General features: G+C 43.0%; 1 protein-coding gene across 1 annotated transcript; it reads right to left on the bottom strand.

Annotated features, from left to right (window-relative positions):
• Nucleotides 1-7,289: 7,289 nt before the first annotated feature.
• On the bottom strand, nt 7,290-13,831 carry SAP30BP (SAP30 binding protein; the record flags this gene model as incomplete). Its single annotated transcript, XM_010164575.1, has 7 exons — nt 7,290-7,803; nt 8,477-8,561; nt 9,804-9,862; nt 10,265-10,316; nt 10,792-10,852; nt 11,282-11,373; nt 13,743-13,831. Coding segments are annotated over 7 exons (620 nt in total), but the record flags the coding sequence as incomplete, so codon positions are not given.
• Between the last annotated feature and the right edge of the window lie 3,377 nt (nt 13,832-17,208).

A 17,208-nucleotide genomic window follows, 5' to 3' on the forward strand; every position in this document is an offset into this window, starting at 1 on the left:
TTCAGGCAACTTCTCCAAAATCCTTCCACCAGAGAAGAAGGACACCTGGTGAGCTCATGCCTTTGCCATTGTTCAATACCTCACACTCGCTGCCTGCTGGATCAGGCTTTTGCTGCACAAATCAGCTCTTTTAAATCACTGAGAACAGGGACTTCAGAGAGGAAGGATCAGCAGATTTGGCTGCAGGTGGCTCCACCAAAGCTCACAACCACATACGTGGTGGAACTCACATTTAGAAATCTGGGATTTTCTGCTGTGGCAACGTAGCCTCAAAATTTTTTGCCCTAGGAGTGAAAACAATTCATTTTGATAGCTCACACTAAACTGCTGCTCTCTCTGCTGAGCCTGCCAGCCCAAGTGCCAATTACAGATAATTACACGTGGGTTTAGGGTTAATTCTTTTCTTCTTTTTTAATGCCATGCCAGCTTGCACAGAACCTTTCTTCCTTGTGACCTGCCACCTCAGCGTGCCCACAGACAGCTCTGGGGCTTTTTCTAGATCTCTGTTGAGCAGTCACAGCCAAGATCCTGCTGCTGGAGCACAGTCATTCCCTTTCTGAATTCTCTAACACCCCATACTGCTAAAAGAAAAAGAAATACTTGATCCTAGAGCTGCACTGTATTAGCAATATCCTGCTGCCTGGTGTAAATTTAAGGAATGCTTAATAATGTATTATTAATGTACATTAATGTGCGCATAATTTATTGCATTAAATTATGCTTAATATAATTACCCAGGTAATTAAAAGTTTAAAAAATTACCCAGGATGAGATCCTCCTGTGTTCTCCTCCTCAGCCTTGTCCCTAAGACAGCATTAACTATGCGAGTCCGTTGTTTCACGATGGATGTTCCAGGTCATAAACACATTCCTACAGGAAAAATCTTTGCTGAACATCACTGATGCCCGTTTGCCCCTGGGATGAACCAGCAGCAAAAGGTAAGTGGGCCACCAAAACAACACAAAAGGAAACACCCCCTTCAGGTACTGGCTTTCCAATACCTGAAGGGGCTACAAGAAAGCTGGGGAGGGACTTCTTATAAGGGCAGGTAGTGACAGAACAAGGGGAAATGGGTGTAAGCTACAAGAGGAGAGGTTTAGATGAGATATTAGGAAGAAATTCTTCACTGTGAGGGTGGTCAGACACTGGAACAGGTTGCCCAGAGAAGCTGTGGCTGCTCCTCCCTGGAAGTGTTGAAGGCCAGGCTGGATGAGGCTTTGAGCAACCTGGTCTAGTGGAAGGTGTCCCTGCTGATGGCAGGGGGGTTGGGACTGGATGAGCTTTAAGGTCCCTTCCAACCCGAACCAGTCTGGGATTCTATGAAAAGGTCAGTAAAGGATCCAGGATAAAACTTCACCTTGGTACACTCCTCACATCCATCCAGAGACAACAGGACTTTCCAGGGTTGCATTAACATCTTACCCAGCTGCCAAAGGGCTGAAAACTCATCGGTGTTAACACTCAAAAGATTCAGCAAGACAGCCAACCTTTCCTCCTGGTTTGTTTTGGCCGCCCCCAAACAAGACATTCAATAGTGTGGGCGAGAGTCTGGTGAGGAGCCAGTCAACACAAACCAGGAGAGAAGGTGGACTGTCATCTTTTGTCATGGCCTCCAGGCACTACAAGAGGCTACGCAAAGAGGAGAGAAGTTAAAAGTACCAACAACTTCACCTTTTATTGCTGCACCAAAAGGCAGGCTTGTTTTCTTCCCGAGGCTGGATCATACAAACATGGCAGAGGACAGACAGACAGACAGACGCCTTCTACGTGAAAAGGCAAAACCTTTTATTGAGAAATCCTCATGCTTTGGTCTTTATTGGCAACTGAAAGCACGAGCCCAGCCCCAGCCAAAGACAAGTTTCAAATAAACAAAGACTAAATATTGGAAGTCATTGGTGTCCACGGTTCTTGCTTAGAACAAGAGGAAGGAAATTGCTTATAAACAGAGGAACAGCAGCGCACGGCAAGGCTGGGAGGTAGAAAACTGCTGTGTGAGAGTGAGGTCGGTGTAAATGCTCACCAAAAGGAAGAGGAGACTTTGGTGGAACCTCACAGCCCCTTCACGGGTCTTGCACCTCAACAGTGATTTATTTATTTCCAATATTTGACAGTCTTAGAGAGCCCTGCTGAAAAGCATCTCTCTGTCTCCAGAGGTAACAACTCGGGGCTTTCCTGGGTTCACACACAGAACAGGAGTGAGCAGCTCATACCCTTTGATAACTTTCTGGGCACACTGCAAAGACCATCTGCTTGAGAGGCTTCATAGAAAGCTACAGCTTTTCCCCTGCAATGAAGAGGAGCTGGAAAGGAGCTGACGCAGGTGTCGGCTGGCTGGATGCCGGCTGAAGCGATCCCCTCCATGCTGCTAGAGCTGACTGTGTCATCAGCAAAGGCTTGGCATGGCCCAAAGCCTTGGCAAGGCAGACTTTTTCTTTTCTTCTCCTTTTTTTTTTTTCTTTTTTAAATCTTAATAAATAGGTCTCATTAAACAGACACCAGCAATCCAACTAAAACATAGCTTCAGGTGCTTACATTTTACGGTTTGAGGTGGGGCTGGCAAGGGCTGCCCCTCCCCACCTGCTCTTTCGGTTAGGCAGCACCCAGCGAGACATAAAATAAAAAGCAAATCCTCAAGACACAAAATCCCTTCCCACAAGGGCATCAAAGGAGGATGGATCTCGACATCACAACAAGGGGAAAGCAAATCGACACCTCAGGGCATGGAGGTGGGAGAACAGACTTCAGAAAGGAGGGCGAGAGCAGAACCAACTCTGCCAAGGATGATTTCATCACAGCAGCTCTCCTGCCGCCACTGGGCAGCTCGGCATGGCAGAGAGACACGCTTGAACATGGAGCTTCAGCTAAAACAAACCTACCCAAGCTAGGAGACACCCCTGCTCGAAAGGGTGGTGAACAGAGAGAAGCCCTGGGGTTCTGAAGGAGCAGGAGCCTGCAATTCTGAGATTAAGGAATAACAAAAATGGGGTGGGTGTTATTCTCCTGGGTATACTCAGTCTCCCTCTGGGAGGAGAGGTAGGAATGAATATCTACAGCTTTTAGGAGTCTGAAATTCAGCCTGAGCAACCACTGTTGGAGCAGCAGCAGAAAAAACCTTTTAGCTGTGTAAGCTGTGAGTTTGCATCAGTGCAGCTCGGATGCTGCCTGCAGTTCTTAGGGGCTTTTAAAACAAAGGCACTTAAAACACTCAGTGGGTCCCTCACACAGCCCCGATACAACCACAGCCATACAGATTTCTAACAAGCAAACCAGCCAAACCTCCCATTTGAGGGCTTCAGGCCATGGTTTCATAGGGCAGGAAAGGATCCTTTTCCCTCAGGACACAGCTCTTGCACGTCTGAAGCTGCCTCCACCTTTCCTTGGTGCACTGACCACAAGTAAAAGCCACCAACCTCTACAGTGACATTCACAGGGGTAGGAAAGAGGCTTTTTCCTAGAACTGTAGTTTCCAACCTGTGTGTCCATCTATTACTTCCGATAGCAACACACAAGATAAACACGAGCAGCGAGCTATTGTACTGGCTGCAAGTTTGCTACGCAGGGGTTGGTGTCTCCATTCCAGCTTTTGGAGAAAGAGAGAGGAAACTAAAAAAAATAATAAACATCAAATCATGCATGTTTCAAATTGCTTTCTCCACTGCAGACAGCAAACACTCAAGTCGTGAGAGCTCAAGAGCGCAGTCCAGTTGAGCCAGGTCTCTTGCAGAAGCCTGTTTGAAAGCTCCTCACGGCCATCTCTGCTCAGCACAGCCAGTTCTAGGAAGTTTTCTCCTTATCCCTCTATGCAGCAGCATCAAGCCCTGATTTTCCTGTTTCTACAGAGCTGCTGGCTGTGGTCACCCTGTGCCTGTGGCAGCAAGGCAGAAGCTAAACGAGCAGCGCTTCTTAGCTCTGCTCATAAAGTCTGCAAAGAAATCCAGAGGTGTGGAATGACTATGGATAACTGCAGAGCAGTAAGGAAGAGGGGGTGCATGGAAGAGGAAGGGGTGGGGTGCCAGGATGTGTGATATGAATAAGATACTCGTATTTAAACAATGCAGTTTAATGTAGTTCTGGAGTTAAATGATTCATCCCCAAGAACTCCAGCAGTTGCCCTGTGTCAGGTGCCAAGCAGCAGGCTGGAGCCCAGCTTCATATTCACAGCAAATCTATTCCTATTGGCACTTCCTTATTTATTTTTTTTTTAATCAAGTCCTTCTCCTCCTGCAAACCTTTTCCTCTGCTTCATGTTCAGCTGCATTCTGGTAGCAGCTTTCAAAGAAAATGAATTCACACACACACTTTCCTTTGCTACTCCTCTCGCCCAGCATGGTAGAGCAGACAAAGAAACAAGTGGTGACATGCTTAACCAGGTGAATAATATTTCCTTGTAATCAAACTAATTCATCTAGCATAGTTGCTCCTGGTGAGGACCAGGAGTTACTTTTACTGCATTATCAGTCAGATGCAGTTATTAACTTCCATAGAATAATTTCTTTTCAAATTACTAGATCTTTTCCAATAATTTTCTGAGTAACTAGAGAAACTGGGTAGAAGCAAGAGTCAGGAAGGAGTTTCACATCACACTGATGTAACTTCTTTTCAAATTACTAGATCTTTCAGAGTAACTAGAGAAACTGAGAAACTGGGCAGAAGTGATAATCAGGAAGGAGTTTCACATCACACTGATGTAAACAGTCTGAAAAAAAACCCCAAACCCTACATTTGCAAAGTTTTTTTTGTCTGTCAGGAGACACAGCAATCACTTCTGATCCAACTTTACAAGGACTTGCAAGACATGAGGCAAGAGACAGTCAGTTCCTAGAAAAGGCAAAAAAATCTTTTCCATTATAACTAACTTAATCTGTAAATTGGGTTAAATTAATGCAGCCTCATCAGACTGTCCCACTTTGTGCTCACCACCAGTTAGTTACAGACAGGACAGAGGAAGGGGATGCACAAGAGTGGCCGATAGCTCTGGCACGAGGCTGCATTTCTGTGTCCTGGCACCCATCCCACCCAGATATTTAATCTCACCCAGCTTCTTGCTCACAGCACACATATTAAGGACACTCATTAGAGGAATGTTAGTTGTTTTTGAAGCCCAGACACACCTTCACCCCTACTCACAGGAGCAGAACAATTGCAGTGATTCTCCTGGTGCCCAGTTTGTCATCAATCTATAGTCTGAGAGACACTGTAGCAGCTGGTGCCCACTTTGCTGCAGTTTTACTGTTCTACCTTCATCCACATGTTAAAACTTTAAAATAGATATTTATACCATAGCAAGCTTTAAACAGACCAGAATTGTATAAGACATTCCAGACAGGAGAGTCACCTTATGGAGCTGCAAAGCTACCTAATGGCTTGTATTTCCCATGACAAGTCCACCCTTGGCCTTTAAAAGAAACCCCTGAAAACTATGTCCCTCAAGGCAAGGAAATAAACACCTTGAATAGCTGAGGTGAAACGTGTCATCCTCTGCAGAGTATGTTACAGTCCCAAAACAGAAGATACCCCTTGGCCAATGAAGCTGTTACCATCTTCCACAGGATGAGGATGGAGTTAAGGCTTGCAGGAATCAAGCCAGAAGCCCCAGTGCTGAGTTATTTAACAGAAGAGATGTTTCCATCTTGCTATTTTCATGCCTTTCAATACTTAATGGTTTTAAAAAAAGAGCAATTCCACCATCTCCCCAGTTTCCCATGCTACAGTCTCATCAGTCCCTTGGTTTCTCCCCTGTGAGCATTCCTGGATACACAGATGCTTTTTTTTTTAAAGCCAAAACGACTGCCAAGGCAAAGTGTTTAACATATTTTTTAAATGATTTAGAAGTAGGAAACCAACCTCTTATTTCTTCCTTAAGTCTCCATAAATGCAAAGCCTGGATCAGGAGTAAAATAAGGTATATAAAAACCTGAAAAACCAATGCTGAATCCTAGGAAATTTACACTTTTGTTGATCTAGCAGCCTTCCCTCCTGTCACTGCCTCTGCACTAGAAAAAAAAAAACCAAACAAACAGGCTCTGGGTAGAAATTTAACGTAAAACAATAGGAAACAAAAATTACTGAATCTGAAAAATCATGATCTAAGAATTAAAGGCCATTTAAATAATCCAGAGTGGCCACTGCAAAGGAGAAAAAAAGTCCAGGTTAGCAGCTGTTTCTCTACACAAATGGAACCATTCAAGTTATTTATCCCACCTACCTCAAAAAAATAAACAAATAACTTCATTGCTGTTGAGCTCCTTTTTATAGACTGGCCTCTATAGATGAAGGTTTTATGAAAGACCCAGGTGACAGCACCAGCAGTACTTTTGATGCAGAAATATGTTTGAAAAAACCAGCATTAAGAACAGCTGAATTACCAGCACACCCTCTACAACAAAAGCATCTCCAATCAAAATCAGTTTAATGCCTCAATTTATTCCCCCTGCCCCACCTCTTCCAAGTCTGAGATTTAAAAAAAAAATCCATAATGTGAAAAAACCTTCATGCCACTCCCCCTCTCATGGAATTATTACATACTTACCTAACAGTACCTGTAACCCAAAGCACAACAAGTGGATGCTGATTCTCCCTTGCTAAGATGAAAAGTGCAGACACATTACTGACACCAGGGATTTTTTTGTTTTTTTTAAAGACTTTCCATTTTTATAATAATTTTTTGCTACACAGGTAAGAAGATTTATACAATAAAACTTTCAACCGAAAATAACTTTATCACAACAGTGGAGCAAGCAGTAACTGCCATGTGTGCATTTCACAGGACGTCACTATCTAGTACAACGATGGACAACATCACAATTATGATCAGACGTTCTCTCCTCTGCTTATCTGCTGTCCAATCTCATTCCATGGCAATGGAAGAGTTTTCTGCACAGGTCTTTGCAAATGAGTTCACAAATCAAACCTCTACAGCTTATGGGTTCTGCATCAATATCTCCATCCCTGCAAGACAGGTAACAAGATGCTTTCAGCACAGTTTCCTCAAGAGTAAAACTATTTAACACGTGGTCACTGGGATCTACACAGATATGCACATAGGTACAGATGTCAGTACTGTAACAAAGAGTGAGTCTACACTTGTAGATGTAGATCACTTCAAGTCTCTGGTACACATTTGGAGATGGACACTGACCAATTGACTTTGCTTTAATTCCCTTGGAACTGAGTTAGCACACGTGAGGGAGGCATATATCACAAGCTGCTAGCAGCCTCTGAGTGTGACCTGGAATACTCAAGGGTAACACTGATATTCCTTCACTACTTGCCTTCCCTCTCCCTGCCCAAACCAGACCTGCAAGTAGGAAAGAAGAACTGAACACAGTAATTTAATAAGCTAACTTTTACAAGCTGACACTAGATACCACCTTCCTCCAGCACAACACACAGAGACTGGTTCTTCCCACAGCAAGAAGAGACAGAGGCATTTTCGGCAGAGGTCCATTCCTGTGGGCACACAGCTGGCAGGCCTGCTCCTGCCCCCGGTCTTTCAAAAGGGAACTGTGGTCTGTTTCAAAGAACTGTGTCATCTTTTACCAAAGGCGAAAGCTACTCCTCCCTTCCGAGAACAATGGCTTCAATGACTATTAAGTCCGAAAATCCAGGCCCAGCATACCAGTCACTGCTTTGCCTTTTTCACAATGGTGCCAACAGCTGATATGACTGTAGTTTTGGATCCACTTGCGCTGGTTGTCACTGTGACAACACCTGGCAGTGTTGCAGTGGTGGTGAGGATGGTGGGCTGAGCTATCGTTGTTACAGGGATGGCCGAGTCCCATTTGCTCTTCCTCTTCTGGGCATCTGTGAATTTGATTAGATCAAGCAAATGAGGATTAGTATTCTGTTAAAGGCCACCAATCCCTTCCTAACACCCCATCTTGTCAACTCTTCATGTACCACTGCTTGACTAGACAACCTTCCCTCACATCAATTTCAACATACACTGGCAGCAAATATTGAGGAGGAAAGACAACTTTATACCTCCAGAGTCAAAATAAAACTCTGCACCTGAACTCCAGCCAAATGGGAGACAGGTTCACTCCCTGCCCAAGAGCATATTTAATTCTAAGAGAGCTCGCATATCTCAGCTGCTCAGGTACAGGCACAACACATGCTCATCAGCCTCCAGTGTTTTTTCTCCCTTCTTCCCAGTTTAAAAGGCAAGCTGTAGGCAGGAGAACAATTTTCAACCTTTCCAGATCTTTTGAGATGTACCAGTGCCAAGAACACTCTACAGCCATAAACATCAGCAGGTTTCTTGATGCACTAATAAACCTCTTCACTAACCAACCTGCATCCTAAGCTTTCATTTCAGAAGGACAGCCATGAGATATAGGGACTAGAGAATAGCTAGTCCATCAGCTCCTGGAAGGAATGTTACATATACAGCCAATAAGGAGCCTTCAGGGTTTCCAGGAAGCACTAGTCCCAGCATTACTGCAGCTTAATAGGTACAATCACAACTGTTCTTTACCTCCCACAGTGGTACTGGCTGTTGTGGTCGTTGTAGAAGTGGCACTTGTTGTTGTACCCTTTTTAGTGCCAGTCACAAATTCAATCTGGGAAGGGAGAGACACACAGGAGAAAGGGGAAAAGATGAAAATTAATTGTTAATATAGACAGTCTTTTTCTAACCCACATCACTTCTCTATGTTTTTAAGAACAACTTTAATGTCATGTAAGACATTGGCCTTCAGGCTGACTGTCATGCACGAAGAAAGATGTAGACCTCAGGCCAAAGCTTACATGATCATTTAAGGATTCTTGCAATCCAGCTCCTAAGTCAGATACAATAAAAACGTGTTTGTTAACTGGTATAAGCATAGGAATTTGATATAGCTCAGAAAGGACAGATCCTGGTCATTAAAGAATGTACTTATACAGTTAGTAGTTCCTGTTCTTTTTCCTTTAAGAAACATGCAAGACAAGTTCCTACCTGCACGATTTACCGCGACTGCATCATAGCAGGAAACCTAGCAACAAGAGCTACCACAGCATGCACTCTCATATTTTCAAAACTGCAGATATGGGCAAGGATATCATCAGATACCTGGGTTACTGTGCGAAAAACCAAAACAAGATACAGCATGCACTAAAAAAAATTAAATAAATAAAAAACCCCTCCACATACTGAATACGGAAGGAGCCTTCTGCAAGGTTAGAGAGCAATCTCTAACATCAGACAGTTTTCTAATGCCAGCCACTAGCTTAAAGCCAACACCACTGAAGAACAGGAATAAAATCTTCCAAAGTCTGTCTGTGTTCTTTAGGGGTGGGGGGGTCACACACACAACACAATGTACATTTTGCAACAAGCCCAGTTAAAAGTTAAATTAGGCCCAATGTTTCTGGAAATTAGATGCAAGAAGGCAGAATCAAGGAGAAGAGAAAGCAGATATTGTCTCACAATGAGATATGGTGAGGACATTAAGCTATAACTAGGCTATGCAACCAGGCAAAGTGTCATAGATTAAGAAAAAAGCTGTTCTTTATGCATTATCTTGCTTGTATCTGACTTACTGAATACCATTTTAAGAGCTCTGGTTTAAAAATACTGACAAAACAGAAGGAAATCCAGTGGAGTAAACAACCTAGAGAAATGGAATTATAAGGAAGGGCAAACAACTTGATTTGTGGAGCTTGGAAAAAGACATGCAAGAAGAAAGGACAGAGCAAGAGAAAAACAAACAGTATTAGCACAGAGCACAGTTCATAAGAAACAGCAAAGCTACAAAATGTAATTCAGCAGGGAAAGAAACAAAAACCCTGCATCTCCATCTCTTTTGGTTTTGAATAGCTACCTTTGTGCGTTCCTTCTTGGCCTTCTCCAGTTTGTCCATTTCAATCTTCTGGGCTTTAGCTGAGAAAGATCAGAAGTTACAAGAAACTTTACTGGGAACAGTAAAAATACATAGTTCTCTCTCACTCACACACTTCCCATCACAAACAATCAAAAACTTCAAATTGCATATAGAAAATAAAACTGCCAAGAAACTAACTACTGCTTTTTAATCAAAGGATTACTGCACTAAATCAATAATTTAAGAGATGAAAACACTGAAGAGCCAATTTAAATGAAAAGGCTTTCCAGACTGATGAAGCATCAACAACATTCAGGCACATCCAACCAGAATTAAGTAGTTAAAGAGCAGCATGTGATGACTTCTCATTTATAAAGGAAGTGAAGACTCTAGTGCACTTAATTAACTACAAAACACAAAGAGCTAATCTTAGGACAAAAAAAAAGACTTCATGGAATTACCTAGTGCCTCATAATATGAATCCTCTGACCAGCCATGAGGATCAAACATGTCCTAAAGAAAAAAAATACATCAGATTAGGGCTATTTCCACATATGCACAAAATCCAGTTCAAAAATGTTCTATGTATTTCTGTTGGTGTGTTCTGTATCACTGATGACATTCATTACTGATTTCTTCTTGTATCCCAGTGACACAAAAATCACATCAGACCTTTGTTCTGTTGCGAATGAAGAAAGAGCTTTGAAGCCAACAGGACACTGGGATAAGTCATACATTTTGCTGCTGCTCAGCTTATATCCCCCCCAAGGAGTTCCATGTATATCTACATACTTCAGCAGTTTTTGTTTAGAATCATTATAGTAAAGTTGGAGGCACATGGAAATGTTCACTTCAATGTAGAGGCTCAGACTGAAGTTTCCTTAAAGGACTTTGAAACAGGCAGGCTCAAAAAAGACTGAGGTAAGACCTTACACTCCTATTTTATCTTATACCCACTCCCTTCCTAGTCAAAAGTCTTGCAACTCACCTTTGGATAATTTGTACCAAGTTCATCAATCGAACAAAACTGGATCAGTTTTTCATAGATGCTGCAAAGGAAAGGCAAGAGCCAGTGAGCTAGAAGTAAAGCAAGCGTTTCAGATTTGTTAACAGGAAGAGGTTGTCATCTCTTCACACTGCCAGAGTAAAATCAGAACCTGGGAAGCTACACTTGCTATGATGGATGTGATACACCACTACCTACCATTTCTCTCTTCCCCAAAATTAATCTCCCAGAACAGACACGTCTAAAATATTTCATCCAAAGCCTGTAAAATCTAACCAACACACCAACTCTATTTGTTGCTTCACAGAATAAAAAAAAAAAAAATAAGAGTTTTACTGTTTCAGTTACAATCAAATTGCCTTTCTCATTTTTGTAACCTCTAGTACTTCTTGCTCAGGATCCTGTTTTCTGCTACAACTCCAACAAGGAGTTGTGTGGTGCTCTGGTTACCCAGGAAAAGATAGTGGCTTACCTGGGGTTGCGGAACTCCTTCTTCCTCTGAATGATGTAGTTCATATCCATGCCCTCTTTTATTTTCCTCTCATATAGCTTTTGAATTTTATCCTAAGAGAGAGATTACAGGGTGAGCCAGTAAGAAAAGGAGGAGCACACCAGCTGACTATCAAAAGTGCACATGTGGAAATAAGCCAACTGAACCACTGACCTTGCATGGAGCAAGGATTTCACCTCTCCCCTAAGGCCAGGTAGGCTGATTAGTACAGACACTCCCTCCTTTAAGGTCTGAAAGTAACTCATGAACTGTCTGGATGGGTAAGGGAACTGATCTTTGCACTTTCTGAAGGCTTCAGTGATCAAAGATCTGCATTTGAGGCAGTTGTGCACACTTCTTCCTCTCAGTCTGTTGATTCCCTTCATAGTAATGGCTGTAGAGAAGTAGAAGCCAGCTTCAAGAGGGACAGGAGGAATCCACAAAGGTTCTCCCACAACTTACAGTCACCATCACATTCACCTCCAGACTCAGTCATGCCGATGAAAAAGAGTTGCTGGGCTACACTGTGCAGAAGTCAAGGCTCACAGCTATGCCTGGGTAACAGATGAGCCAAGTCAAGTTCTGCTGGAGAATTAAAACCGATGTGATCATCAGGTACTTCTGGTGGTGTCCACTGGCAGCCTAATGCTCTTAGGAATGATGCACTTGGTTGCCACTTGATTTAAATCCCTGCTTGGGCACAAGTGGCCAGTTAGATGGAGTCAGCGTCTCTTTGCAGATCACTCACATAGTTCCCACATCCACAAGTATCTTAGTGAAGCCACAAGCCCCTGTGAAAGGCAACTTTAGTGGTACTACTAGGAGAATATTCTCAGAAATTTCCTTAATCTTTTCTTTTTGACACAAATTTCTCACGTACAAGAAGCATATGAAGTAAGATCTGAGGCTAAGCCTTCAGTCTTTCAGGATGGGAGAGTTGAGTCAATTTTCCTTTGTTGCTTCTGGATAAGTCACTTCATGTTTCCCTCTGTATGGGCAGTCAACTCAAATACAGAACTGACTACTGTCTAAGTGTTTGCTGATGCCCGAATAAATAAGGTCTGTTAAGAGCTGATATGAAACTCCTATTTCATCAACTTTAAAAAAAGCTTTCTAAGATAAATTTTCATCAGGTCCTCATAAAATTAGCAAGAAGAAATTAAACAATCATCACATCCAGCGTACACACCATGAGGTTTGAAGAAAAAATGCAAAGGGGAGGAATTTGGGGAATGGAAAAGATTGAACAGATGTTCCCTTTTGTCTGCTCCTCGTGGAGGTTGTGATGTGGTTCACAAAGTCCACAGATAGGGAACTACTTGGTCAACTTTATAATAAGAAATACTCCCTCTGGCAGAGCTAAAGATACAGTTTATTAGAGGAAGAAGCTGACAAAAGGAAAGAGCAGATCAACAGTGAAAAGCCTAGAACATTTTGAATCTCTGAAGAGCAATCCCATCTCCTTGCTCAAAGTGCTCTAAGATGTGGTTTGACCTGCTAACAGAGGACAAGTTCTACTTTGATTTAACACAGTAAACTGCTGTCAAAGGGGAAGAAAATCTGCTTTATTCTGTCCACTCTCTCAAGCTCTGTGCATTCCTCAGATCTAACGCACTCTGATTCATTGATGTCAGAACAGCAAAATCCTCCTACAGCACAAGAGGAGGAACGGGTGTGCCCAGGTACACTGTGCAGAGAAGAAGAAAGCATGATCTGGACAGTGAGTCATTCTGAATCACCACTGCACATTAGTAGCTTACTTTATAGACAATTCCAGAAGTGATGTTTTACTTGTATGTCTACTGGGCAGGTAACTGCAGTTAAAACTTGGATGGTAGGAAACAGCAGCCCCTGCTCTTTCTTTTGCCCTCCATCAGGAGGAGGAAAACAGAGCAGAAGGTTATTACAAAGTCGGTTAACGCAATTATTTGGGTGTGCACCAGAGAAAACATGCATTTGTTTTCTTTTGCTGCCTCTAAGTTACTAGCCTTCCCTCTAAATGTTTATCATCTAGAGATATGTAGGTGGAAAAGGAATCCAGTCAATGCTGCCTCAACTATTCCAGTTAGAGGATTCTCAGGCCCGTACAGAAAAACAATGATTTGTTCTTTCCTACAGAGCTGAATTTGCTGAGGTAAGAGGATAGCAGTTCTCACAATAAACATTGCTCCTGTGTCACTGGTGGGATCAAGAGCCATTTTAAAGCAAGAGCAAGTGAACCACAGAGACTGGAAAACAGCTTGAAGCTACTTTGAGATTCCTAAAGGAGAATAGCTGTAAAGTCTAAAGCATTAACACAGCGCAATCATAAACTCAGTGTGGCAAAAACCCAGCTTTAATACTGTTTGACTTGTGCACAAATACTGAGGAGAATCCCCAAATATCCCTTTCCCTAGCCTTCTTTTAAAAAAAAAAAAAAAAGTGGAAATGGACTTATACCAACCTGCAAGTGGTTAGAACATCTGCCAGGAGGCTCAGGAGGGATTTTGATCTCATCTGGAGACATGTTTCGCACTCTCTCTGAAAAAGAAGCTGTAGACAGCAAACCAGGCATGAGTTCTGGCAATACTGACGGCAATTTAAGCCATGCAAGTCATTAAACTTAAGTTTTATGTCCTTGCTAGTGATATTCTAGCACTGAGAAACAAGAAGTAAAGGTAAGAGGGGAAAGCTGTCAACTGATACTTGTGGTGTTTTCAGAATGGTGAGCAAGAAGCAACTAACCCAAAGGTTGGATCACTGGCAGAGAGATGGGCTGCTTGCTTTACTGATCTCTGCCTTATACTGTGGTTCTATGTCACACCCACACTCAAAGCTTTATTGTAAGGGGTCCCTTTACCCTGGAGTAGAAGTGTAAAAAACAAAGCTACTCTCCACTCCAGCTGCAGTTGTTGGTGAGATCCTCAAAGGAGAAAGATCTGCAAAGGAACAAAATTTGGTTTGTGGAATATCTCTCTCTGAAACCCTGCACTTCCATATGCACTTTAAAGTCCTGCTCTGAACTATCTCTCTCTGAAACCCTGCACTGTGCATCACATATGGAGCTCTTCACTACTCCAGGTCTTCCATATGCACTTTAAAGTCCTGCTCTGAATAGGTCTGATAACCTGGAGACTCTGACAAAACTCATGCCAGGATACTCCCAAGAGACAGAGCATGTATGTGGAGGATCACAGCATCAATCTAAAGCAGCCTGGCTCATGGCCAGATTTTAGGAGATAATCACTTTGCATCCTACTTATTTCAAGACCCACCTACATGAACCAAAACGGTTCAAGAAGGGGAGAATCCCCCCCCCAAGGCTGTCAGGAGTTAACCACAAGAAATTACATTTCATCCTTAAGTTAACGTTTCCTATTTCCTTAACGGGCACTTTGCTTACAGAGCCAGACTCTTGCTAGAAAGAACAACTCGTTTCGCAGGACTGAGAACAGGCCAGAAGAGATTGCCAGATTTCTATAGCTGTTTGTGCTGGGATATACTATTAGAGTACCTGATTGCCCTGTAAAGATCAGTTTACAGCCTTATCAGCAAAAGAAATTGCCATCTTTTCCCCTCTATTATGGGAAGCCCAAGCAGTTTTCTAGCCAAGTCTTGGAGCAGAGATTTGTGCCACGTTTAAGCAACTGGGATTGTTTTCAAGCATAACTTGTACAGGGAACACATCCCAGAGTTGTAGTCTGTAGTGGGTAAGAGAGACCTGACAGCAGCACAGAAGTCTTATCAAGAAAGCCATTCACATTTGCAGCTCCTCAATTAAATACCCCTCAGTAAAAGCTGCCTGAACTGCAGTTTCAGCATGCTCAAGTCCAGCTCCTTTGACTACAGCCCAGAAGAGCCCAAAGGATAGACACGGGTGTTTGAACACGGTGCGCTCTCCTGCCTTCCAGCACAGAGCTGAGGTTACAGATAATCAACACTAGGCATGTTCAGTGCTACTACAGTTTCTATTTCTTTTGTAAAAATGTAAAGCACTAAGGACAATACCCTTTGGAGATGCAAAGCTGGCAGGCGACCACTCATTCTATTTGATCAAGATGTTGCTGAGGGTTAAATTCTTCAGCAGTTGCTAGTAATGAACAAAAAGTGTCCTTTGGCATTTACTAAGAGGCTGCCTCTGTGGAAGAAGAAAAGCTTGCCAGAGCCCCTACAGAAAGGCAGGCAAACTGGAGCGCCCCGGCAACAAGGCAGACATTTGTTACAGGTTACAGCTGCTGGTGGGATAGGGAAATCTCTGGTTTAATTAGAGCTTCAGCAACCCTGAGAGACAGTAGCAAATAGACAGAAGGGTTGGTCTAGATGGAACACTAGACTTTCCAGAAAAGGTGAAAGCTGATTAATGGCTTAAGAGATTCACAGCATCAGCAGAAATATTTTAAAAGAAACAAAAACCAACCTCATAAGACAAAAAAAGGACTTTTTTTTAAAGTCCAAAAACTCCAAACCAAGCCTAGCTCCAAGCTAGCCATCCTGTAGGCTCATTATCTTTGCAGATGACCAGAAGAGCCACAGAGAAATAAAACATGTACAGGAAGGGGAATTGTGGGCTCACAGAAAATCAGGAACCATGGGCAAGAGCTCTGTCTAGCCATCAAAGAAGTCACAAAGTCATAAGAGCATGTTCAGCAATTAATTCAAAGCTCCTTTAAAACAAGTAACACTGGAGGAGGAACAAGAGCTCCCAAGGAAACAACATATTTGACCCATGACTTCTCAGGTTTTGGTGTTCATTTGCTCTTTTGTTTGAGCCATGTGAAAACAATCATTTATCAAGATTACACTGATGGGGGAAGGCTTCTCTTCATGGCCTATAAGGAACTGGAAGTACAGACATTTTTGTCTCCTGCAGTCCCACCACAGCTGTACCCACACAGCTGAAGACTGAGTCAGCAGCGAGGCTACGTGCACCTTGTTCCACCTTGCAAACTGAGCACAGACAAACATTCATCGTTACTCAGTTATTTCATCACACTGAAGCCAGACTGAGATGCCCCATCATTAGCAAGAAAAGGATGAGTTTAATCCCTTCAGGCTTCTTTACACTAAGGAACTGCAAATAATCCATGCCCTTGAGCAGTCCTCAAACAGCCAGCAGAATGGCCAATGCCATGGCTTCTTCCCTTTCCCTAGAGGAATGAGCAGTTGGAATTATCATTGAAAATAATCCTGGATCTTGCATATATGGCGCAGGCTCTTGTATAAAAGATTTTGTGTTTTCAGAATCCCAAGCACAGCTTTCCGCTGCCTGTACAGCAGTAAATGCAGGTAGACAGTTAACAACGAGGTGTGTCCTCACAGGATACATCCAACTGCTTTGTGCATCCTGTTATTTCTGCTAAGATCAAAGTTTTACCTTTACATGAGTCATTGGTAGTGACATTGGCTGCAGTCTCTAACTGGGCTGGTGATTTGCTGGCTCACAGCCTAGAAGATCTCCATGTGGGGACCTCAGGAAGTTGGCTGTTGGCACCATTAATCACCATGGGCACACCCAGATTCTGGCTCACAGTCAGTAAGTATCTTTCCCACATCAGATTCACGTTCCAGGTTAAGAACTAAGGCCATAAAGTAGATCCCATGACTCAGACGGGGGTTTACAAAAGCAGGAGACAAGGCACTGCTGGGTCTGCAACTCAAAGCATCCTGATGCTGAAGGACACTTGCTTAGTCTGTGTATTCTCCTTCCACAAGCTCACCTAAAAGTTTGCAATTTAATCAGCACAAGCAATAGGTGCTTGTAGCTTTTTGTGCAGCCAGCAAGGCAGAGATGTTCAGAGACGCTCCTGGGCTCTGCCTAGCAGGCCAAAGCACAGCCAACTAGTAGGGTGTACCCAGCAAAGATTCAGCATCCGAGTCGTGAATGGAGCATATTGGCTTGTCAGATCATAGAATCACAGAATGGTTTGGGT

Source organism: Antrostomus carolinensis, unplaced genomic scaffold, assembly GCF_000700745.2.
Source record: "Antrostomus carolinensis isolate BGI_N321 unplaced genomic scaffold, ASM70074v2 scaffold23163, whole genome shotgun sequence".
In the NCBI taxonomy this organism is placed as follows: Eukaryota; Metazoa; Chordata; class Aves; order Caprimulgiformes; family Caprimulgidae; genus Antrostomus; species Antrostomus carolinensis.